At 43.9% G+C, this 27143-nt stretch overlaps 1 protein-coding gene across 3 annotated transcripts in view; it reads left to right on the forward strand.

Annotated features, from left to right (window-relative positions):
* KCNAB2 (potassium voltage-gated channel subfamily A regulatory beta subunit 2) overlaps positions 1–27143 on the forward strand; it is a 240356-nt gene that overhangs the window by 61867 nt on the left and 151346 nt on the right. For all 3 annotated transcript variants that reach the window (XM_040429484.1, XM_040429503.1, XM_040429493.1), the window contains exon 2: positions 15953–16078. In XM_040429484.1, the coding sequence (XP_040285418.1) occupies positions 16002–16078 (77 nt within the window). In that variant the 5' untranslated portion in view covers positions 15953–16001. The remainder of the gene's footprint in view (positions 1–15952; positions 16079–27143) is intronic.

A 27143-nucleotide genomic window follows, 5' to 3' on the forward strand; every position in this document is an offset into this window, starting at 1 on the left:
AAAAGAAGGAACGCATCGGTGAGCTCAGCAACACCAAAAGACCCGGAAGACCACGGAAAACAACTGTGGTGGATGACCAAAGAATTCTTTCCCTGGTATAGAAAACACCTTTCACAACAGTTGGCCAGATCAAGAGCACTCTCCAGGAGGTAGGTGTATGTGTGTCAAAGTCAACAATCAAGAGAAGACTTCACCAGAATGAATACAGAGGGTTCACCACAAGATGTAAATCATTGGTGAGCCTCAAGAACAGGAAAGCCAGATTAGTTTGCCAAACGACATCTAAAAAAGCCTTCACAGTTCTGGAACAACATCCTATGGACAGATGAGACCAAGATCAACTTGTACCAGAGTGATGGGAAGAGAAGAGTATGGAGAAGGAAAGGAACTGCTCATGATCCTAAGCATACCACCTCATCAGTGAAGCATGGTGGTGGTAGTGTCATGGCGTGGGCATGTATGGCTGCCAATGGAACTGGTTCTCTTGCATTTATTGATGATGTGACTGCTGACAAAAGCAGCAGGATGAATTCTGAGTGTTTCGGGCAATATTATCTGCTCATATTCAGCCAAATGCTTCAGAACTCATTGGACGGCGCTTCACAGTGCAGATGGACAATGTCCCAAAGCATACTGCAAAAGCAACCAAAGAGTTTTTTAAGGGGAAGAAGTGGAATGTTATGCAATGGCCAAGTCAATCACCTGACCTGAATCCGATTTGAGCATGCATTTCACTTGCTGAAGACAAAACTGAAGGGAAAATGCCCCAAGAACAAGCAGGAACTGAAGACAGTTGCAGTAGAGGCCTGGCAGAGCATCACCAGGGATGAAACCCAGCGTCTGGTGATTTCTATGCGTTCCAGACTTCAGGCTGTAATTGACTGCAAAGGATTTGCAACCAAGTATTAAAAAGTGAAAGTTTGATTTATGATTATTATTCTGTCCCATTACTTTTGGTCCATTAACAAGTGGGAGGCACATATGCAAACTGTTGTAATTCCTACACCGTTCACCTGATTTGGATGTAAATGCCCTCAAATTAAAGCTGACAGTCTGCAGTTAAAGCACATCTTGTTCGTTTCATTTCAAATGCATTGTGGTGTATAGAGCCAAAAATGTAAGAATTGTGTCGATGTCCCAATATTTATGGACCTGACTGTATCTATATAGTTGTTTTATATCTTTTTTTTTTTTTTTACTTATAATAAATATTATTCATTACCAAATTATTTAACTTTTTTTTATTTGAGGATTAAAGGGAACCTGTCATCGGGATTTTGTGTATAGAGCTGAGGACATGGATTGCTAGATGGCCGCTAGCACATCCGCAATGCCCAGTCCCCATAGCTCTGTGTGCTTTTATTGTGTATAAAAAACGATTTGATACATATGCAAGTTACCCTGAGATGAGTCCTGTCCCTGGGATGAGTCAGAAACAGGACTCAGGTTAATTTGCATATGTATAAAGAATTATTTACACAATAAAAGCACACAGAGCTATGGGGACTGGGTATTGCAGATGTGCTAGCGGCCATCTAGCAACCCATGTCCTCAGCTCTATACACAAAATCCCAGTGACAGGTTCCCTTTAAACATTACAGAGTGCTTCTAAAAGGTTACACGTCACAAAATATTATAGTGCAATGATTTGTCAATGAGGTGAAGTGCACTCCAAAGGTTTTATATGACATGACAATGGAATAACAATAAAATATTCAGTGTACCCAAAGAAATGGAGAACAAAACAACAAATAAGTGCTAGACCATATTCATCGAGTTTGCATAACATCCTTTTGTGGTATGACTCTTAATTATATTTGAGGCTGTGGCAAGGAAGGATAATTACTCGAATATAGACAGTTTCTTCCTTGTCACACTATATCTAGGTAACTGGTTTACTCATTTGGCAATTAGTAGTTCCATATTGTAGTTGTAGTGTACTTTAGCTACAATTTCAGGAGCAGAGAAGGCGTCCCTCCTCCACCACCGAAATAGTGTTTAAGAAGCGGCGCGTGCCGTCCACTGTTTGGCGTTGATCCGCGTCTATCAATGTCGGAAGGATGCTGGATAATCGTGTTGCTATGAGCTTTGTTCCAGCACAGGAGGAGCAAGTATATAGTTTCAATAGAGTCACAAAATGCCCATGCAAAGAAAAGGATGGTGTAGTGTACATGGAAAAAAAAGTAAGCATAATAACATAACTAAGAAAGGCAGAGGTAGAGTAGGTTACCTCTACGTGGATAGATAAAGTACATATAAAATGCAGCATCAGGTGAAGATAATAGAACATAGGGGTCAGCATGTAATAATACTGAGACAAAACCACGAGCTAGGGTCAGCCTAGAAGGCGGTATTAGTGCCCAATTAAGATAAAACTAAGGGCAACAAGTGAGTTCCCATTAACAAACAGGTGCTGGTAGGACTTCTCACCCATCCGGGTCAAACAGTCTTGCGATAAACGACCGTTGTCCATTCTCCATCCACGTGCCGTGGGGGTGATGAGTGCGGTTGTGCATTTTGTTGATCCTGAGGAACTATGTCCCAATCTTGACACAACTTTAATGCCAAAGCTGGCGATAAGGCTACATGTTGGACGCCATTACAGGAGATTATTAATTTGACGGGGAAACCCCACTTGTAGGAAATTCCTTTTCCACGTAGTAATGCTGTGCTGGGGGCAAATTCCCTGCGTCTCGCCAAAGTAGCCGCCGAAAGGTCAGCGAAGATAGTTATTTTGTTGAAGCAGTCAGGTAGTGAAAGAGTCTCTAGTTGCCCTTATGAACTGCTCTTTAATATGGAAAAAATTAATGCGGGCAATGGCGTCCCGAGGGGTCGAAGCATGCAATGATTTAGACTTAGGAAGCCTATGCACTCTGTCAATAAGTAAATCTCCAGTGCTTGCTTGTGGTAGAAGACAGGCAAAAAAATCCTTTAAGAAGGTTGTCAGATCCTCTCCACGGACAGATTCTGGGATCCCACGAAAACTCAAAATTATTTCTGCGTGAACGATCCTCCATATCCGCAATTTTCAGTTTCAGTGCTGCTATTTCTTCTTCGTGGGAGTTTGTAATGTCCACGATTTTATTGTGGGCTGCAGCAAGCTCCACCATTTTAGATTCCACATGGGATGTTCTAGAGCCAATAGAGAATATTTCTTGCTGAAGTTGGTGAAATGCGGATTTTAGATCTTTTTTTGCAAGGATTTTTGAAGATCTGAAATTAAGATTCTCATAGTGGCTTCTAAAATTGGTGTTTCTCCCAGATTGCCCCCACTAGAGTGGGATTCAGCATTAGGTGCAGGTTGTCTTACCCCTTCAAAGGCGACTTTTGCAGGGTTATGTTTCCCTTTTCCTGATGCCCTACCTTTTAGATGGAGGAGTCACTGGAGAAGCGATCTGCAGGGCCGCCGGAGATGACTGCGCAGCTTCTGCATCCAGCGCTCGGAAAGCGCCATCTTGGTTTGTGCTTATAGTGGGGAAGAAGCTAGTAAGCTTCATGGGACTGCGGCGTCTTCTCCCTCTGGGCATAATTACCGGAGGTTGGTGCACTGCTTGAAAGTGGTTAAAGCTAGGCACTGATCCACTGTGAAGCCGGTGTAAGGCTGAAAGCTCAGGAGCACAGGGATCACGCATCTGCCTCCATGCGCCACTAGCCACGCCCCCATTCATTACCAAATTATAATTCGGTATGCAGAATATTTCCAGTGCAGCATCTCTCTTTTTACCCTCCAAATCTCCATGTATTTCCAAACTATTTGTGCTCTTAAAGTAATAATTTTGCACTTAAAGGGAATATGTTGCTTCACATTTTTCTGCCAGTTAAAACCAGATAGATGATTATGGTGGCTGCCCTCTTATCTAGCTTCTATTATCAACATTTAGAGATATTCGTTATGACAGCCACCATGGTCCATAGACACTGTGATATCACCTATTGTGAATGGTTGGCAAGTCTTATCTATATATAGGTGATAGCTGTGATATAAATGACCCCCTTGATTTAAATCATAGTTCATTTTCAGATGACACATTTCCTTCAAGGACTTGTGCAAATGACCATATTTTTCTTCAGTGCGCTATAGCACACCGACCCATACAAGTAAATGGGGCTATGTACACATGCATTTTTAAAATTCACTGATCTCTGTGCCTGATCCACAAAACTCACTGCCGGCCCTAGTGTTTGTTTTTGCGAATGAGAATAACTCTTTTCTATTGAATGGGAGGGGAGGTCTGACTACCAGGTCCCCTGATGATCCGCTAATTGAAGTGGTGCCGCATCCCCTTCATTGTGCTACTGTTATTACAGCAAGTTAGATCAGGCATCCTCAAACTGCGGCCCTCCAGCTGTTGCAAAACTACAACTCCCAGCATGTCCAAACAGCCTACAGGTATCAGCCTACAGCAGGGCATTGTGGGAGTTGTAGTTTTACAACAGCTGGAGGGTCGCAGTTTGGGGATGCCTGAGTTAGATCAAGTGAATAGGACTGTGCTGCAGTATCGAACATGACACTACTAAGGGTACTTTCACACTTGCGTTGTTTGATTCCGTCAGGCAGTTCCGTTGCCTGAACTGCCTGCCTGATCAGGCAAACTGTATGCAAACGCATGTCATTTTTTTCTGACTGATCAGGCATTATTCAGACTGATCAGGATCCTGATCAGTCTGAAAAATGCCTGATAAGGCCTCTTTCACACTTGCGTTGTTGGGATCCGGCATGCACTTCCGTTGCCGGAGGTGCCTGCCGGATCCGGAAAAACGCAAGTGTACTGAAAGCATTTGAAGACTGAACCGTCTTCCAAATGCTTTCAGTGTTACTATGGCACCCAGGACGCTATTAAAGTCCTGGTTGCCATAGTAGGAGCGGGGAGCGGGGGAGCGGTATACTTACAGTCCGTGCGGCTCCCGGGGCGCTCCAGAATGACGTCAGAGCGCCCCATGCGCATGGATGACGTGATCCATGCGATCACGTGATCCATGCGCTTCGGGCGCCCTGACGTCACTCTGGAGCGCCCGGGGAGCCGCACGGACGGTGAGTACACTGCTCCCCCGCTCCCCGCTACACTTACCATGGCTGTCAGGACTTTAGCGTCCCGGCAGCCATGGTAACCACTCTGAAAAAGCTAAATGTCGGCTCCGGCAATGCGCCGAAACAACGTTTAGCTTAAGGCCGGATCCGGATCAATGCCTTCCAATGGGCATTAATTCCGGATCCGGCCTTGCGGCAAGTGTTCCGGATTTTTGGCCGGAGCAAAAAACGCAGCATGCTGCGGTATTTTCTCCGGCCAACTAACGTTCCGCACCGGAACTGAAGACATCCTGATGCATCCTGAACGGATTACTCTCCATTCAGAATGCATTAGGATAATCCTGATCAGGATTCTTCCGGCATAGAGCCCCGACGACGGAACTCTATGCCGGAAGACAATAACGCAGGTGTGAAAGAGCCCTAAGTCACAAAAATGCATTGCAATATCTGATCCGTTTTTCCGGTGTCAACAGGCAAAACGGATCCGGTATTTATTTATTTTTCTAATTTTTAAAGGTCTACGCGTGCGCAGACCGGAAGGACGGATCCGGCATTCCGGTATTTTGAATGCCGTATCCGGTGCTAATACATTCCTATGGAAAAAAATGGCATTCAGGCAAGCCTTCAGTTTTTTTCGGCGGCGATAAAACCGTAGCATGCTATGGTTTTCTCTTTTGCCTGATCAGTCAAAATGACTGAACTGAAGACATCCTGATGCATCCTGAGCGGATTACTCTCCATTCAGAATGCATGCTGGGGATATGCCTGATCAGTTCTTTTCCGGTATAGAGCCCCTGTGACGGAACTCTATGCCGGAAAAGAGAAACTCTAGTGTGAAAGTAACCTAAAAGTATAAATTGCACTGGTGAACAGTGAAGGAGACGTGCAGACCCTTAGTTTAGCAGATCAACAGGGTTGCTAGGAACTTAGAGGGATTGGCCACAAAGTCAGTGTATCCCGGATCCGCAATATAGGGGAACCCCCATCTGGTCAATGGGGGTTCATCGTGAGAATAGTGGTCCTGTGTGGCTGTTTGAATGAAGTTGCAGGTTGAGCATGAATGCTGCCACTCCATTCATTGTCTCTGGGACTGCTGGAGATTTTTGTCCAAGAGTGAAACTTCCCTTTAAATTATCTTTGTTATCCATGGCAGTGGTTACAGATGAATAGGCGTCTCAGGTTTGGTTTTACATCCAGATAAGTGGGTAAAGCCTTATTCACACCTCAGTGTTTCACGGACGTGTGCTGTACATGTTCTCCACGGATAGCACACGTACCTATTTTACCACGGTCCGTGTTTTTAGCACAGCTGCATACCCGATTTTGTATGTTCACAGACCCATCACATCCATTATAGTCTATGGGTCAGTGAAAACCACTGATGCAACGTGGATGCCATCTGCGTTTCATCCATGTTTCACGGATCATTAGGAAGATATGCTTTCAAAATGATTTTTCAACTGTGCAGTGTCACTGAAACACGGAAGATAAACGGACAAACTGATCCTTCACTGACATCTTCATGGAGGAATCACTGACCACCGTTTCACGGATATAAGCACAGACGTGTGAATGAGGCTTAAAGGGGTTGTCCCACAAAAAATATTCTACAGTTTTTAAACCAGCACCTGGATCTGAGTACTTTTGTAATTGCATGTAATTAAAAATTCTGCAAAGCCACTGAGTTATTTAGTAAAATGTATCTTTTATCGTGCACTTAACCACTTCACATCCGGGCCATTTGCCCCCTTTCTGACCAGGCCTAATTTTGCTAATCTGATATATCTCACTTTATGTGGTAATAACTTTGGAACGCTTTTACTTATCCAAGCCATTCAGAGATTGTTTTCTCATGCCACATTGTACTTCATGATAGTCATAAATTTGAGTCAATATACTGTATTTCACCTTTTATTTATAAAAATTTTCAAAATTTCTATTTCTCTGCTTTTAAAACAGAAAGTGATACCTCATAAAATATTTATTACTTAACATTCCCCATATGTGTCCTTTACGTTGGCATCATTTTGGAAATGTCATTTAATTTTTTTAGGACGTTAGAAGGCTTAGAATTTTAGAAGCAATTCTTAACATTTTTAAGCAAATTGCCAAAACCCACTTTTTAAGGACCAGTTCAGGTCTCAAGTCACTTTGTGGGGCTTAGGCTATTTTCACACTTGCGGCAGTGTGATCCGCAGGGCTATGAAAGACCCGACAGCTCCTGCACTCTCCCGGTGCGACCGCCGGGTCAGAATAGGAAGCACATAGCGCTTCCTGCACTGTATACACAGCACTCGGTGAGCGCTGTGTATACAGCAATCTAGAAGGCAGGGACACCTGGGAACTGTCACTGCATTCTCTCTGGGTTGCCCTGCTGTCACTGACAGCGGGCAACCCGATCAGCAGCTGCACGATTAGCGTGAAGCTGCGATCTCTGGATGGACGTTCAGAGATAGAGAACCACCTCCCGGACGTTTATAGTCAACGGGCGGATGGGAGGTTGTTAGTTTCTTATTTCTTTGACCTGCTCACTGGGAAGGCCGCACATGCTCAGTTTCATCCTTCTTCTGCTTCCTGAGCTGTGATAGGGAGAGCTGAGACACGCCCCCTTAGCTGTGATAGGGAGAGCATGGACACGCCCCCTGAGCTGTAGCAGAAAAGACACGCCCCTGAGCTGTCAGATTGATATAAATCTAGCAGAGCAATGAATGGGGAGATCTCTGGATCCATGTGAGGTACAGGGCTGGTTCTAGCTTTGTTAGAAAGACATTGTCACGTCCTGTATGATGTCTGATTTTTATTTTTTACATTATTCATGGGATAACCCCTTTAAGAGTTGGTTTGAGTCAAGTCTGGTAAATTTTGGTATCAGATTACTAGAATGGCTGCCTCCCTGAACGCAGTAATCATGATATAAAATCTCAGTCGATACCCTTTTCACAAACTTGCATTGTACTTAGCTTCCAGGTGACAGAAAATCTGAATAGTAAGCTTTACAGAGCAGGAGGACGGTGCACATCCAGCGCAGAAGTCAGTGATATTGCAGGAAATGCACTTAGTTGTTTTTTTTATTTATTTTTTATTTTTTTATGGTCTCAATCAGAAGGTAAGTGCGTTTTATCGGGATCCTGCTGGGTATGATTACCGCCATAAGTCAAGATCATTAATAATTCTGCCTACATGGCTGGCAGGAGGATCCCGGGCGAGCTCTCCGTGTCAAGTGACTGCAAATAGCACATTGCTTATTTGAGACCTCTTCTAAGATGTCATTTTGTCAGTCTGCGTTCTGAAATGTTTGGGTATGATACCAATGAAGCAGGTGCGCTGGTGAACGCAAGATCTGAACTTATCACATGGCTGCAGTGCCGTCATCTTTACCTGTAAAGAGTCAAGTAAAAATCCAGATGTGCTAAAAGGGTATCCTTTAGTCACTTCCCACCCTTTGGCTTAGTTTTTTTGAAAATTGCAGAGGTACGGTATCTCTCAGAGAAAAAGAACCAAATCGCTATCACCACCTAATGGAAGTGCCTCCCTATGAGTCAAAGTCTAACTTTTTAACAAGTCTTGGAGCATGACATTGGAAAATAGCCAGATATCCATCCTTGACAGCTGTTTCGGGGTGCTTGCCCCCTCATCAGTGTGGAGTAGGATTCTGGCTGGCTCAGTGTGATGTCTTAGGTGGCGGGGCTGAATCACCTTAAAGAGTAACTAAACTTTTGTATACATTTTTGTTAACCTGATTATGCCCCAATAACACTTTTTGTAATATAGTTTATTAATGTATTTTTATTACACTTTTCCCTCCCTAAAAGCGCACGTTTTGCTGTGCACGTAAAATCGATTTTTCTGTACGCCACTGACTGCTCAGCGGTCTCCGGTGTACGGAGTACACATTTTATCAATGGGGCCGCAGCGCAGGGAGTATGGGAAGGAGTGCATATTGCTTCTCCTGCCCGTGCCCCTGGAGGATTACGAACTCCTGGCATAGCACATGGGTACTCTGTAACAATGAGCGGAGCTCAGGATTAGCTGAGCGGAGTGGGCTCCTGCCTGCTTCCCTAAACTAAGGCCCCTTGCAGACGAGCGTGTCCGGATGCATTGCGAATGCGTTCAGTGAAAAATGTGCGATTTCACAGGCAAAGTAATTCAGTTTTGCCTGCGATCGCGTTCAGTTTTTATCGCTCTGGTGCAATGCATTTTGATGCGTTTTTCACACGCGTGATAAAAAACTGAATGTATACAAACAACATCTCTTAGCAACCATCCGTGAAAGCTTGCGGATGCTTGCGATTTTCGCGCAGCCCCATTCACTTCTATGGGGCCAGCGTTGCGTGAAAATCACAGAATATAGACCATGCTGCGATTTTCACGCAACGCACAAGTGATGCGTGAAAACCAACGCACATGTACACAGCCCCATTGAAATTAATTGGTCCGGATTCCGTGCGGGCGCAATGCGTTCGCATCACGCATTGCACCCGCGTGGAAAACTCGCTCGTGTGAAAGGGGCCTAACAGTCCTGCATGTCAGCTCTTAGCAAATCAGGCAGAAGCAGGAGCCCGCCCTGCTCAGAGTACCCATGTGCTGTGCCAGGATTTAGTAAACTCCCGGGGGGGGCACTGGCAAGAGCAGCAATATGCTCTGCTGCCTGTACTCACTGCGCTGCGGCCCCATTGCTAAAAATGTTAACTTCGTACTCTGTACGCTGCTGAGCAGTCAGCGGTGTTCAGAGAAGTAGTTTTTAAGCGCACAGTGAAACGTGCGCTTTAGGGGGGGAAAAGTGTAAGAAAAACATTAATAAACTATATTACAAAAAGTGTTCTAAGAGCACTAGGGACAGGTTAACAAAAATGTATACAAAGGTTTAGTTACTGTTTAAAGAGACCAGCGGTGTATGGAGACTTTTTAGCAGTTGTCCATGGTATGGAGACTTATTGGCAATGCTGAAGGTGGCACTAGCGATGGTTCTCTTTCCATGGGAGATACATCTCTGCATATTTTTGTTTAGCTTTGCTAAAAAGTCCCCATACACAACCTTACAAGAATAGGACGTGTTCCATTATTATACAGTACAGACCAAAAGTTTGGACACACCTTCTCATTCAAAGAGTTTTCTTTATTTTCATGACTATGAAGGCATCAAAACTATGAATTAACACATGTGGAATTATATACATAACAAACAAGTGTGAAACAACTGAAAATATGTCATATTCTAGGTTCTTCAAAGTAGCCACCTTTTGCTTTGATTACTGCTTTGCACACTCTTGGCATTCTCTTGATGAGCTTCAAGAGGTAGTCCCCTGAAATGGTCTTCCAACAGTCTTGAAGGAGTTCCCAGAGATGCTTAGCACTTGTTGGCCCTTTTGCCTTCACTCTGCGGTCCAGCTCACCCCAAACCATCTCGATTGGGTTCAGGTCCGGTGACTGTGGAGGCCAGGTCATCTGGCGCAGCACCCCATCACTCTCCTTCATGGTCAAATAGCCCTTACTTTCAAAGTTTTCCCAATTTTTCGGCTGACTGACTGACCTTCATTTCTTAAAGTAATGATGGCCACTCGTTTTTCTTTACTTAGCTGCTTTTTTCTTGCCATAATACAAATTCTAACAGTCTATTCAGTAGGACTATCAGCTGTGTATCCACCTGACTTCTCCTCAACACCACTGATGGTCCCAACCCCATTTATAAGGCAAGAAATCCCACTTATTAAACCTGACAGGGCACACCTGTGAAGTGAAAACCATTTCAGGGGACTACCTCTTGAAGCTCATCAAGAGAATGGCAAGAGTGTGCAAAGCAGTAATCAAAGCAAAAGGTGGCTACTTTGAAGAACCTAGAATATGACATATTTTCAGTTGTTTCACACTTGTTTGTTATGTATATAATTCCACATGTGTTAATTCATAGTTTTGATGCCTTCAGTGTGAATCTACAATTTTCATAGTCATGAAAATAAAGAAAACTCTTTGAATGAGAAGGTGTGTCCAAACTTTTGGTCTGTACTGTATATATGTCCATCTTTTTTTACATTATATATATATATATATATATATATATATATATATTTGTTTTTTGTGTCGACATTCTAATATCCATAACGGTTTTATTTTTTCATCCAGACAGCTGTGTGAGAGCTTGTTTTTTGCTTGACAAACTAGTTTTTATTGGTGCCATTCTGGGTACATATGAGTTTAATACACGTCCGCATAATGGGTCCTCATCTGTTGCGCAATTTTGCAGAACTGCTGCGGACCTATTCATTTTTAATGGGGTCGCAAAAGATGCGGACAGCTCACAGTGTCTTGTCCACATCTTGACTTCCGTTCCTTGACCCTGCAAAAAAATAGAGCATGTCCTATTCTTGTCCGCAGCCACGGACAATAATAGGCATTTCTATCATCATTTCTATCATGGTGCCAGCCATGTGCGGTTTGCAAAATGCGGAACGCACATGGCTGGTGTCCGTGTTTTATGGATCCGCAATTTGCTGGCCGCAAAACAGTTGCGGACGTGTGAATGGACCCTTTTATAATGTGTTTTACTTGTCAGCATTACACGGACAGTTTGCTTATTTTGCCCTGCCTCTGGCTTCTATACATGGCAACCAGAAAAGCAATTTAGGTCTTTGATTGACATAGTTACCGTGGGACCGTCTCCGCCGATCCTGTTACAGGGGACCCAATGGGGTACAAAAAGAGTTGACGGAGGGAGTTGACAACCGCTGCGGCATCTGGGGGGTTATACGGCTTTGTATTATCCTATCACATGCAAGAAGGTAGTTAAAACAAAGCACCGTACATGTATGGCACTTTGCATTAACTACCTTCTCACAGCGCCAGACATTTATAGCGGTTTATGGGAAAGGGCTAAAGGTCTGACTGGGATAAAAACAGGACCAATACTACAGATCTGTGAGTATATACCATATAAGTATGAAAAAACAGAAATGCGAATAAAACAATTTAAGGGCTCATGCACACAACCGTTGGGTATTTTGCGGTCCGCAAATCATGGATACCGGCCGTGTGTATTCTGCATTTTGCAGAATGGAACCACTAATCCCTAATATAACAGTTCTATCCATGTACGTAATAGGACATGTTCTATAATTTTGCAGACAACACATAACGGACGTGCGGATGCTGTCCGCATCTTGTGTGGCCGCATTGAAGTGAATGGATCTGCATCCGACCTGCAAAAAATGCATGTCGTGTGCATGAGCCCTAAATGTATTTTTTATTCAGTGGAATTTATGCAGAACTGTGAATGCTTCCCACATTATGTAAAACTTTGCTTTCCTGTGGCTGTGCCTGTTGCTCGGCATTTATGACAATGCGGCTCCTAAGCTACAACCTCTAAACGTTTTACTGCAGTATTCCTTCTACTGTACTCTGCCTCCCTCTAGTGGACAGAGAAAGATACTACAGTTGCTGCAAATCACTGCAAAATGTGGAAAATTCCATGATTCCCGAATCTATTAACATCTAATTACAGAACTTTATGACCTCCATTTTTAAGACTGGAGGGTAATATACAGCTCCATATTTTAGCTTTCAATGTCTCCTGTTATGGTTATACAGTTATGTAATTGGAAGCAGGGGCGTTGCTAGGGTCTCAAAAGTTCCGGGGCTCAAGCCCCAATGATTATGTCCCAGTTCTCTAAGTCAACCCCCCCCCCCCCCCCCCCCCCCGTTCCCCCACATACCGCATTTTGCTGTACTGGTTATACAGCAGCACACACCTGTCACATCCAGGGCCTCCCTGGTGATGTCTCCTTTTATGTAGATCTTCTCTGTCATCATCTTCTCCATTTGGTCCGTACAACTTCTTTCAGCCGCCTCGTCTCTGCAGAGTGTGACACACGGACATCTTAGCTTCCTTACATTTCTATTATCCCCCAACCTAGAGTCCCCACAGTGTTATCCTGCTGCTCGCTGTGCTCCCCAATACCCCCAAATACTATCCTCAAGAAAAATTAGTACCCCCATAGTAATAGTGCTCCTCATAGTCCCACCAATAGTAATTCCCTTATAGAATGCCCTCATTAGTAATACTGCCCCCTACAGTGCCCCCAATAGTGATAATGCTCCCCAAGAGTGCCGCCATTAGTAGAAGAGCCCTCCAGTATTAATAATACTCTCACAGAGCCCGCAGTAGAAATAAGGCCCCCTAGTGGTTATAAAGCTCTCTACAGACCCCTCAGTAGTAATAAGGCCCTCACAGTGCTCTTAATAGAAATAAGGCGGATCTAGAAGTCCTTCCTATAGAGCCCCCCAGTAGTAATAAGACGCCTATAATGTCCCCTGGGTGTGCAGTGCACCCTGTAGTGTTATTCCTCCCTCCACCAAACAGTCCCATGTAAATAACCTCACAGCATCTCTCCTGCCCCCTCCAAAATACAGTCCAATGTAAATAACATCACTCCCTTCAGCCCCTCCACCATACAGTCCCATCTAAATAACACTATTTCCCTCCCTCTGCCATACAGTCCCATGTAAATAACATCACACCATCTCTCAGCCCCCTCCAACATAGTCCCATGTAAATAAAATCACCCCCTCCCCAGCCGCCTCCAACATGCAATCCCATGTAAACATCACCCCCTCAACATTTAGTTCCAAGTAAATAACATCATTCCCCCCCGCTTGCCATCTTCAACATACAGTCCCATGTAAATAACATCACTCCCACCCTCAGACCCCTGTAATATTCAGTCCAATGTACATGACATCACTCCCTCCCACAGCCGCCATCAACATACAGTCCCATGTAAATTACATCCCTCCCTTCAGCCCTAACATACAGTCCCAGTTAAATAACCACAACTCCCAGCATTGCTCTGCCTTTCCTTTCACTTAGGGTACTTTCACACTAGCGTTATTCTTTTCCGGCATAGAGTTCTGTAAAAAAAAAAAAAGGCTCTATGCCAGAAAATAACTGATCAGGCATATCCCTATGCATTCTGAATGGATAGAAATCCGTTCAGTTTGGATCAGTATGCCTTCCGTCCAGTCACTGTCAGGCGTTTTGGCCGGACATAATACCGCAGCATGCTGCAGTATTATGTCCGTCCAAAATGCCTGATCAGTCGCCGGAATGTCGGATCTAATTCCGGCATTAATTCCTTATGACTTGCATTAGTTCCGGATCTGGCATTGCAAAACAACTGAGAGACGGATTCGTCCTTCCGGTCTGCGCAGGATCTGTCCATCCGCATGACAAGCGGAGAGACGGATCCGTTCTTGCAATACATTTGTAGACGGATCCGCACCCGGATCCGTCTAAAAATGCTGTCAGTTGTCACACCGACGACGGAACTGCCTGCCGGATCACACTAACGCTAGTGTGAAAGTACCCTTACCTCTCCTCATGTAGCAGACATCACCACAGCTTCTTCCCCAGGACTTCTCCTCTTCATTACCGTCCTCCCGTGCACTGGTCACATGATGGTGACATCATCGCAGGTCCTTCTCACCGCTGCTTCTCATCTGCGGACACCTCTGCCAGCCTCTCTACTCCCTGTGGGACCTACTAAGCACCCGACTCACGCCGATCTTGATTAAGTGATGGGCACGCAAGTATAATAGATTACCAGGGTGCGCAATGCACCAGGTGATTCATGCTCACAGTATACCAGCAGGATTGGGATCGATGGTATTAATATCAGCAGAATTTACACTGATTTTGCAGGTTTATGTGTATCTTGTTTAAATCCATCAGGATGCAGATTTGGATGTGGGAGTCTACATTTAAGGGTTATGTCATCAGAGGCATTGGAGGATAATATTCATATAAAGGCTAGATTTGGTGTAGTTATCGTCATTACAATACAGATCAATTGAACCTTAATTGATTCATCAGCTATTCAGCTGTCCGCCATTATTTTTTGTTACGGAGTATTGTGCTCCTAATATCTGTAATTATTTTGTCTAAGATTTTTTGGGCACAGTTTTTCTGACAATTATTTAAGGTGACGGGCATCTTTTGTGTTGGTATGTCTCCTGAGAAGCCTGTAATTAACTAGGCAAAACGCGTAGAGACTGATTAAGGACATTTTGCATGTTTTCATTTTTATGTATTTGCTTTAAATTATTATTATTTTCTTTGTTGTACATTATTTGGTGGATTATGTCACCTTAATTGGGACACTAATTATGTTTATTATTTTTGGCAACTTATATTGTTGGAATATATCCCATTGTCAGGGCCATCCTAGGGTCTTTAGGAGACACGAGACACGGGATCACCCCTATCAGGGCGGCTATTCCGTTTGCAGGTAGGGCGGCAGAGATAGGGACATTATTAGGGATACTGCCCCACACCCTATAGCAATGCTATGTCTACTATTACCCACCTACAATCACATGAGATCGGAATAAAATTTTGCTTTACTTTTTTATGTATTTTTTCTTTATTGTATATCTATATGGGTGAAATGATATTAAATAATGAATTAAAGGTTATGTTTTAGAATAGGGGTTTCCCAGTGAGTCCTTCTCAACCACTGCCTGTTTTTTTGGTCACATGACCTGTGATGTCATCACAGGTCCTTCAGCTCTTCCAGTGCATTAGATTCAATAGTATTGCCGTCCTGGGGACGGCAATACAGTTGTATCTAGCAGGCAGGCAGGACATTCGGGTCCTGGGACAAAACATCAGGCGCCCAGACCCCCAATGTTTTAACCTAGCAACGCCCCTGGCTGGAAGTAAGGGAACACTGTTGACTGGTTAAGCTTTCTCTTCTCTTTTCAGTTTTAGATGAGGTTACAGTTATAGAGTATTAATATCTATGTGTTTGTTGTATATTGGTCAGAAGATCCTTTACTATGTGACATTGTATTATAACATACTTATATTATGCAGTTTATTTTCTTTTTTGCTGCTGTAATTTTATGATCTTGAATTTCTGTTTTTTGTGTTAGTTTTTAGAAGGCGACTAGGACGTTGAGCACAGCCTCCGAAGCTGGCTCCATGTATCCAGAATCCACCACAGACTCCCCAGCTAGACTTTCACTGCGACAGACTGGCTCTCCAGGAATGATTTACAGGTAAGTGTTACTGTGGTTTATAATCATTATTATAATACAAAAAATACCGCACCAAGAAGGAGATGATGGAAGATGTGAATGTAATGATGATACATGTAAGTGATTACAATATTAGAGCGGAAGGAGATGTTTATTGGGGAAAACTGTGCAATTGATAGGAGGCTGTAGGACCCTGCAGGCCCACCTCTAGCCTGGATACAAGATGAGATATATATGGTTGGGCATGGAGACATACAGGTTCCATATGGTATCCTGTGCCACATTTGCCCACAGATGTTGCAGCTGGGCCTATAGATCCTGCAATTGTAGGTTGGTGAAGATGGCGTCCCAGCTGGTCCCATAAATGCTCGATTGGCAATGAATCTGGGTACCGGGCAGGGCATGTAAGCATTGTAATACCTGGGAAAACCTTGCTGTGTGTGGACGAGTATTATCCTCCTGAAAAATGCCAGCTGGAAGCCCTGCCATGAGAGGAGCACACACATATGGCCCCACATATCACTGAGCTGTTACTGTCCCTCGTATCACTACTGTCACGTACCGGGGACCAGACCAGCCCACGTGTCACGTGACAAGGGTTTCCCAAGCCCTTCAGGACGATTCACCTCATGCCCTCACACTGTTACGCCCTGCACCAAGCCGTAACTCGAGCATAAATCGCCACCTGAAGCCTACAAGCACACCCACGCAATAACACGAAACTTTTGCCGCTACCACCTTCCCCGTATAAGGTCGTCAGAACACCCCTGAGTGTTCCACTCGCAAGCAGACACACACACACGCACGATAGTAGGCCTCACGGAAAAACAACACACAGCCTCAGACTGCACACAAACTCTTCATGGAGCTAACAGGTTCTTAAGGTTACAAGAAAAACAATCAAACTTTTAGGTTTAATGTATAAAAAATAGACAGCACTTGTTTACAAAAAATGATTGACAAGAGACATACATAAATGGCAAACAATTGTAAAATAAAAAGGAGAAAACAAAGAAAGTTCTAATACTTAACATTTGTGAGGTAAAAGTCCTTTCCTCCCAGGAGATTTGGGCAGAGTAATGGTGCACAAACCAATTCGATTGGATCTCCCACTTTGTGACACCCAAATATCCAGGGATTGCATTTTTATGCCTTTCCTCCAGGGGCAGGCCTGAGGGGGATTCTCACTCCCACCTCTGGGCCAAGCTACATTACCCATGCAGCCGGCCCCCTGGCCAACTAGGGAACAGATATGAAAATATCAAAAAGATAGTTTCCCAGTTGCCCTGGTGAAGATACAGACCCCAGCCCTTCTTCATAATTCATATCTCATCGTTCTGAGTCCTAGCATATCAAACGCTACGTGTCCAGGACGCTCGGAAGATGAGATCCTTATTTTAAGAAGATGAAGGCGAGTTGATATGCCATGTCTGGTGTTCATGCGATGCCCCCATCATACCGGAGATGATAAGCTAGATTTTGGGGACATCCGATCCCTCCGGAAAAAGTTATGAAGGATTACGGATTATGGTTCATGCTCTGTTTAGGAAGCCCCCATACTGATACAAGCGCCGGAGAGTCTGCTGTCCCCTGTCCCGAGTGTGACCAGCAAACGAGCCCATCCTCGTTAACATCTCTGTGCTAACTACCCCCCGGAGAGCAGGCTGCTGTTTTCCCAGGTATGAGGCAGACATCTCTGCCTATATGCAGCCTTAAACCAATTCATCAATGGCTGCTGGCCTGGCAACATAAATACATACTGTATATATGTGACTCACACCAGAACATGTTACACTATAACACATAACCATAAAACATATATTATCACACCAAACATTATAATAACTAGGAATTAGGTGGTCTTTATTCCTGACAACTACTAAGGGTGACCGACTGTGGTATGCGATGGCTCCCCAGATCATCACACAGCAGTTGGGGCAGTGTGTCGCTCCACAGTAAAGGCAGGATTGAAGCGGTCACCACAAAGCCTCCATACTTGAATCCAACCATCATGGGATCCCACAAAGTACTTCATGGCTAAAGACGATATGGTTCCAAGTCCATAGCAGCCCAGGTTTCTCCTTCACAACACCACTGCAAATGAAGGCGACGGTGGCTTGCTGTCAAAGGCAGGACAATTAATGGCTCCAGTGACGACAAATTTCCTTCTCCAGAGCGCATGTTAAATTACCAGGCAGAGACAAGCGGGTAATGAAGGTGCCACCTGTGTCTGGATGGTGCACAACAAACCTGTGGGAGCCGCTCATGCTCTGTACTGGATCAAGCGATCCTCTCTACTGGGGATCAGTATGGGGCTTCTGGAGCCTGTTTGCTGTGTGTGCGTACCCTCACCTAGCCATTGCTTCCAACAGGTAGTGGGTTTGTTGAAAGGACCATCCTGCTTCTCACTCTAGTGATGTGCCCCTTCTCAAAGTCAACAATTTCTCACAAAGAGGTACACTACCAAAAAGTAGCCCCTGAGAGCCTTTTTATAGGGCAGAAGGGGAAGCACTGCATGCTGATTTTTCAGCAATCCAATATTTCTATCTGGGTGCATTATGTTTATTTGTCAATGAGTGTATATCATTTATAAGTTCTCCTAGTTTATTATTCTTTAGTATGGTTCGTTATACAGTCAGGTCCATAAATATTGGGACATCGACACAATTCTAACATTTTTGGCTCTATACACCACCACAATGGATTTGAAATGAAACGAACAAGATGTGCTTTAACTGCAGACTGTCGGCTTTAATTTGAGGGTATTTACATCCAAATCAGGTGAACGGTGTAGGAATTACAACAGTTTGCATATGTGCCTCCCACTTGTTAAGGAACCAAATGTAATGGGACAATTGGCTTCTCAGCTGTTCCATGGCCAGGTGTGTGTTATTCCCTCATTATCCCAATTACAATGAGCAGATAAAAGGTCCAGAGTTCATTTCAAGTGTGCTATTTGCATTTGGAATCCGTTGCTGTCAACTCTCAAGATGAGATCCAAAGAGCTGTCACTATCAGTGAAGCAAGCCATCATTAGGCTGAAAAAACAAAACAAAGCCATCAGAGAGATAGCAAAAACATTAGGCTTGGCCAAAACAACTGTTTGGAACATTTTTAAAAAGAAGTAACGCATCGGTGAGCTGTGCAACACCAAAAGACCCTCAAGACCACAGAAAACAACTGTGGTGAATGACCAAAGAATTATTTCCCTGGTGAAGAAAACACCCTTCACAACAGTTGGCCAGATCAAGAACACTCTCCAGGAGGTAGGTGTATGTGTGTCAAAGTCAACAATCAAGAGAAGACTTCACCAGAGTGAATACAGAGGGTTCACCACAAGATGTAAACCATTGGTGAGCCTCAAAAACAGGAAGGCCAGATTAGAGTTTGCCAAACAACATCTAAAAAAGCCTTCACAGTTCTGGAACAACATCCTATGGACAGATGAGACCAAGATCAACTTGTACCAAAGTGATGGGAAGAGAAGAGTATGGAGAAGGAAAGGAACTGCTCATGATCCTAAGCATACCACCTCATCAGTGAAGCATGGTGGTGGTAGTGTCATGGCGTGGGCATGTATGGCTGCCATGGAACTGGTTATCTTGTATTTATTGATGACAAAAGCAGCAGGATGAATTCTGAAGTGTTTCGGGCAATATTATCTGCTCATATTCAGCCAAATGCTTCAGAACTCATTGGACGGCGCTTCACAGTGCAGATGGACAATGACCCAAAGCATACTGCAAAAGCAACCAAAGAGTTTTTTAAGGGAAATAAGTGGAATGCAATGGCCAAGTCAATTACCTGACCTGGATCCGATTGAGCATGCATTTCATTTGCTGAAGACAAAACTGAAGGGAAAATGTCCCAAGAACAAGCAGGAACTGAAGACAGTTGCAGTAGAGGCCTGGCAGAGCATCACCAGGGATGAAACCCAGCGTCTGGTGATGTCTATGCCTTCCAGACTTCAGGCTGTAATTGACTGCAAAGTATTTTCAACCAAGTATTAAAAAGTGAAAGTTTGATTTATGATTATTATTCTGTCCCATTACTTTTGGTCCCTTAACAAGTGGGAGGCACATATGCAAACTGTTGTAATTCCTACACCGTTCACCTGATTTGGATGTAAATACCCTAAAATTAAAGCTGACAGTCTGCAGTTAAAGCACATCTTGTTTGTTTCATTTCAAATCCATTGTGGTGGTGTATAGAGCCAAAATTTTTAGAATTGTGTCGAAGTCCCAATATTTATGGACCTGACTGTATATCTGTTATAATTGAAGGATGGTTATAATTGTGGATGATCGTCTAGTATTTCTAAATGTGGCTGCTGCACAGTTAGCTCCCAGCAACCTAGGCAAATGGCTGATTTTGCTGGGGACAGCCATGGCCAGCCTCTACTGTAGCAGCAGGATTAAGGCCTCTTTCACACCGGCCTCATGTTTTTGGCCCGGATAAGATGCGGGTGCGTTGTGGGAAAATGCACAATTTTTCCGCGCGAGTGCAAAACATTGTAATGCATTTTGCACGCGCTTGAGAAAAATCGGCCTGTTTGGTACCCGGACCCGGACTTCTTCACAGAAGTTCAGGTTTGTTTTAGGTCTTGTGTAGATTTTATTATTTTCCCTTATAACATGGTTAGAAGGGAAAATAATAGCATTCTTAATACAGAATGCATAGTACGATAGGGCTGGAGGGGTTAAAAAAATAATAATAATTTAACTTGCCTTAATCCACGGACCATGTGATGAGCGCAGTGACGTCACCACAGGTCCTTTTCCTGTGCACAGCAAAGATGAAGACAGAATAGAAGCCGGGCTGCGCAAGCAAGTGGATTAAGGTGAGTTAAATTATTTTATTTTATTTTTTAACCCCTCCAGCCCTATTGTACTATGCATTCTGTACATTCTGTGCATTAATACACCCTGCATTAGGAATGCTATTATTTTCCCTTATTACCATGTTATAAGGGAAAATAATAATGATCGGGTCCCCATCCCGATCGTCTCCTAGCAACCGTGCGTGAAAATCGCACCGCATCCGCACTTGCTTGCGGATGCTTGCGATTTTCACGCAGCCCCATTCACTTCTATGGGGCCTGCGTTGCGTGGAAAACGCACAAAGAGGAGCATGCTGCGATTTTCACACAACGCACAAGTGATGCGTGAAAATCACCGCTGATGTGCACAGCCCCATAGAATAAATGGATCCGGATTCAGTGCGGGTACAATGCGTTCACCTCACGCATTGCACCCGCGCGGAAATCTCGCCCGTGTGAAAGGGGCCTAATAGTACAAGAAAGGCCTGAGTCTGCCAGAGGAGTTGCTTTTATTCCCCCATTCTGGCTCATACAGTGGGGTATCATGCTGCGGACCCTCCTCTGATATCTGTATGTTATAATAGTGGATATGGATAGGGGTTGTCTTCATGAAACAATCCCTTTAATAAACTATTAATAGTAAAATAATGATAATTGCATTATTAATATTCATGATTGGAAATCATTGTCATTGAATCCCTGACATGCCTGTTTTAGTAAAAAAATAAATAAAAGTATTTCCCATTAAATAACAATTGTGAAGCATCCTCTCTTAGGCTGGGTTCACACGGGCGTTGCGGGAAAATGTGTGGGTGCTTTGCGGGAACACCCGCAATTTTTCCGCGCGAGTGCAAAACATTGTAATGTGTTTTGCACTCGCGTGAGAAAAATCGCGCATGTTTGGTACCCGAACTTCTTCACAGAAGTTCGGGCTTGGGATCGGTGTTCTGTAGATTGTATTATTTTCCCTTATAACATGGTTATAAGGGAAAATATTAGTATTCTGAATACAGAATGCATAGTAAAACATCGCTGGAGGGGTTAAAAATAAAGAAAAATGTAACTCACCTTAGTCCACTTGATCGCGTAGCCGGCATCTCCTTCTGTCTCCTTTGTTGAACAGGACCTGTGGTGAGCATTAATTACAGGAACAGGACCTTTGATGACATCACTCCGGTCATCACATGATCCATCACCATGGTAAAAGATCATGTGATGGATCATGTGATGACTGGAGTGACGTCACCACAGGACCTTTACCTGTAATTAATGCTCACCACTGGTCCTGTTCAGCAAATGGAGACAGAAGGAGATGCCGGGCCGCGATCAAGTGGACTAAGGTGAGTTAAATTTTTTATTTTTATTTTTTAACCCCTCCAGCGCTGTTTTACTATGCATTTTGTATTCAGAATGCTATTATTTTCCCTTATAACCATGTTATAAGGGAAAATAATAATGATCGGGTCTCCATCCCGATCGTCTCCTAGAAACCGTGCGTGAAAAACGCACCGCATCCGCACTTGCTTGCGGATGCTTGCGATTTTCACGCAGCCCCATTCACTTCTATGGGGCCTGCGTTGCTTGAAAAACGCAGAATATATAATGCATGCTGCGATTTTCACGCAACACACAAGTGATGCGTGAAAATCACCGCTCATGTGCACAGCCCCATAGAAATGAATGGGTCGGTATTCAGTGCGGGTGCAATGCGTTCACATCATGCATTGCACCCGCGCGGAATTATCGCCCGTGTGAAAGGGGCCTTAGAACTTAGCTTTGTGATGTTCCTTTCTTATTACCCCTGGAAATGTGTAATTAGCAACCAGGTGTTACCAGGGCCTAGGGCTGGGCGATTTTTCAAAAAAAAATAAAAAATCTCTACTTTTTATTTCAACCCCATGGACGATCTTCAATTTAAATCTCTTTATTGAAAAAAAAAAACAATATGAATATGCGATGCCAAATTTGTATTTTTTTTTTTTACCCCTTTGAAAAAAGAAAAACCTTTTCTAAAAAAAATTTTTTCTTTGCATATGCATTTTCTGACAGCCATAACTTTTTTATATTTCCATCCACAAAGCTGTATGACTTGTTTTTTATGCGAGACCAACTGTAATTTTTATTGATATCGGTTTTGTGGTACATTATGTACGACTTTTCAATCAGTTTTTTTGTTATTTTTTTGTTATGTGGGGGGGGGGTAAAAAAACAGCAGATCTTTGTTTTTCATTTTTTTCCCGTTACTGCATTCATCGCACAGGAAATATTGAAAAAAATTTTTTAATAGTTCAGACATTTTCAGAGGCGGTGATACCCAATATGTTTATTTTTTATGGTTTATATATTTTTATATATAAAATTGGGAAAGGGAGAGTGATTTAAACTATTAATATGTTAATGTTTTTTTAAAATATATATTTTTAATTTTATTTTTTTACTTTTATAACAATAACTTTTAACCGCCTTAGAGGGCTAGAACCTGGTGGGTTCTTTTGTTCCCATTCATCTTATTAGAGATTAGGTTGAAAGGGATCTTGACACGCTCCCTGCTGAGCTGCTCCTCCTGCACAACTTAGCAGGTAGCTTACCATGGTAGGCCTGGGAAGCTTCAGAAGCGTGCAGGCCAGGCTGCCATGGTAACCGATTGTAGCTCCTATCGGAAGGCATCCCTCTGCCTTAACCCACAGATGCCGCGATCGCGTTTGATTACGGCATCTGAGGGTTTGAATGACCGGGTTTGATGTGATCGCCGTTCCCCGTCATCGTGGCCGATTGCGCTTATGGAGAGTGCTCACTGCAGCAGCCTGCTCCATACATTCCCTGCATTATTTCCCGGGCAGTCCGAACTTCCAACACTTTCCCGCAGCCCCTTACCCTGCAGAGGCAGATTCAGCCAGAAAATTACATCTCCAGAATAAGAAATTGATTAATCGCCCAGCCCTACCAGGGCCATGTACCTGACTCTGTCCAATCATCGCTGACCCCTAGGGGCTAACCAAACTCACACAGGGAATAGTAAAAACCTGTTGTTAGTTTATTCATGTATGTTGATGAGGAATAACAGAGGAACATTACAATCTAGAGGTCCAGGATTGTTAATTCATGTGAAATAAAAGTATGTATTAAAGGAATTATCCTGGAAAAGATAATGCTGACATGCTCTGTATATGTCATCATTATCACATCAGCAGGGATCCAAGTCCCTGCACCCCTGCTGATGAGCTGTTTCAGGGAGCCACTGCACCCACCGGAGCTCTGATGAGTGATCCAGGCTCCCAGCAGCTTTCCAAGTACAGCGCCATACATCGTATAGTGGCAGTGCTTGTTATTGCAGCTCATCCCCATTGACTTGAATGGGACTGAGCTACAACTAGGCCATGTGACCGATGTGCAGTGATGTCACTGGCCTAGGAAGAGGCTGCGGTGATCAAGGCCTCTTCTAACAGTTGAACGGTGGGGGTCAATGGTGTGGCACCCCCGCAGATCTGATACTGATGGTCATAAATATATTTTCCTGGGTAACCCCTTTAATACAGACATGGAATGAAACCTGACATGGGGTTATAATTACAGACAATCCCTTTAAATGGAAGCTGTGTGACCTCTGAGCAATCACTTGATTTTGCTGGGGAAAGTTGCTGTTGCCTGATCACTTTCCCTGAAGCATCTGCCGCAGTTGAAATGCAGTAATGCATAGAGGTCGCTTGGCTCGTAGAGGAGGGATGGGACAACCCATTTAAAGGGAGCCTGTCACCTGGTTGCGGGCCACTAAACCACCTGCATGATTTTATACAGCTGGAGTTTAGGGTTCCAAATCTGTCTATAGCTAAACCCATCCATCCCTGCAAAGAATAGTAAATGAAATTCAATAACGTATCTGGAGAAGAGTCCGGGACTCTTCTCCAGAAGCATTGTGCGCATGGACATTGTGCCTTTGGCGCACATGAGCAATGATGTGAAGTGTACCATCCTAGACTTGCCATGTTGTGCTTGAGCCTGATGCCGCTGGAGATGAGTCCTGGACTCTTATCCCATTAACTTTGAATTTCATTTCCTTTTTTTTGCAGGGGCGGGTGGGTTTGCTATAGTCAGGTTTTGAACCCTAAATCCCAGCAATCTGGGGGTGGTTTAGTGGCCCCAAATCATATAACAGGTTCCCTTTAAATTCTTACCCCAAAATTTTTTAATTCCCAGTTGCATAAGCTTGTGAGTGTGGCGTTGCTCGCCATGTATTGCAGTTGGTGTACAACTCTCATCATTTTTCAAAACTTTTAAGGGCAGTCACATTCTATAGACATTAGTGGGAACTGTATGAAGGTGTATGTTCCATTTCTTCTCCCTCCATAGGCTCAGCCTAGCCCTCATCAGGGATAGAAAATTCTGTAGCCTTTATCGGTCACCCATACCACCCACACCAGAGCCAATATGATTTTTGCAGTGTCCCTGTCTTAGACATGCTTAGAAAAACTGCCCAAAATTTAGGTACTGGTAGTAAATGTCCTAGAATTTTCCAGTCCTAAGGATAGGCGATCACTGTGAGACCCCCGCACTCCCGCCAATCAGCTCTTCTGCCGTATCTTTCAGTGCCAGATTCACACAGCTCCATCCATTGTGAACAGCAGCACTGCTCCCATTGAACTGAATGGGTGCAGTGCTGCTGTAACAAACTCTATCCACGAAAAGAAACTAAGGCCTCTTTCACATGAGCAAGTTTTCCGCGCGGGTGCGATGCGTGGAGTGAAGGCATAGCACCCGCACTGAATCCTGACCCATTCATTTCAATGGGTCTGTGTATATGAGCGTTTTTTTTTTTCACGCATCAGTTCTGCTTCGCGTGAAAAACGCAGCATGTTCTATATTCTGCATTTTTCACGCTGCCCTGGGCCCACAGAAGTGAATGGGGCTTCAGGGTAAGGAAGCGATGTGTTTTTCACTGATGGTTGCTAAGAGATGTTGTTTGTAAACCTTCAGTTTTTTATCACGCGTGTGAAAAATGCATCAAAACACATTGCACCCGCGCGGAAAAAACTGAACGCAATCGCAGACAAAACTGACTGGACTTGCTTGCAAAATGGTGCGAGTTTTACTGAACGAATTCTAAATGCATCTGGAGCCAATCTGTCACGCTCGTGTGAAAGAGGCCTAATAGCTAAAGAGCTATGAAAATCACCCTGTTTGTGACCCTAATGAAAAAAACGAATCTTTTAATTTTTTTAAATAATTCCAAACTGACAATCAAAAATAGCTATAAATTGCTATCCTCCCTCACTTGTGGCTACAAATTTCAGTAAACGCTCCACTGTGATTAGAATGACATCTGTACAGGCACTGAGCCTGGGGGGGGGGGGGGGGGGAGTAGAGTGTTCCGATTCACCATCAGCAAGCAGAGATCTTGAAAATGGCGAGGAACAGAGCACAAAAGTCATTAGAAAGCTCAGCCCCCTTCACCTAAATGGGATGGGCAGCAGTACCAGACACCTGTGCATGGACGTCTTTGTCACGGCAGCGGCCGCGCTCCAATAAGCTCAGATACCCCATTTGCCCTGCTAATTATGTGGGTCTCAGGGATGGCTACCATCTTGGGAATAGCACAAGCTATTTCATGGCTGTGGCTAGCTCTATACAGCGCCTAATATTCAAATTTTTAGGAGCCACATGATATTTACCAGTGGTAATGAGATCCATCAACAGAAGTTGTGCTACTGTCTCCAGCTCAAAAGAAGCAAACTAAAGGATAAGTAGAAAAGGCAGGTAGGTAGTGAAGATTACATAGAGGCTGCTGGTATCCCGGGGTAAGGCCGCAGCTTATTACTGTATTACCCCTAGTTAAACTATACTCTGCTACATACAGTATACACAGCTGGTACCTTCTTATATAGCTTCAGTCGCACCACTGCCCCAGGATATGTCCGTTTCCTTATTTCTCACTAGGTGGCGCTGTTGTACCATATAGATCAATGCAGGGAACCTGGTAAATAACAAGCACTGAGTTCAGAGTCTGCAATGTGATGTGTGGAATCTTTCTCTCTTTTCCTTCATGCTTCCCAAGTGCTCGATATGGGAGTCCCAAACGCCAGCTTCAGTTTTACAGGTACCATGGGGTCTGTGTGTTGTTGTTTTGCCTCATCTTCTGCATGATTTTTTTAAAGGGGTGATTCACCTTTGCATCCATTTTTCATTGGTCCATTGCATCTAAAAACAACAACTTTGCAGCTAGCGTTCAGTACAAATCCACTGCTGTTTTGTGTCTGCAGCTGCTCTGCAGAC

This window comes from Bufo bufo, chromosome 1 (assembly GCF_905171765.1).
Source record: "Bufo bufo chromosome 1, aBufBuf1.1, whole genome shotgun sequence".
In the NCBI taxonomy this organism is placed as follows: domain Eukaryota; kingdom Metazoa; phylum Chordata; class Amphibia; order Anura; family Bufonidae; genus Bufo; species Bufo bufo.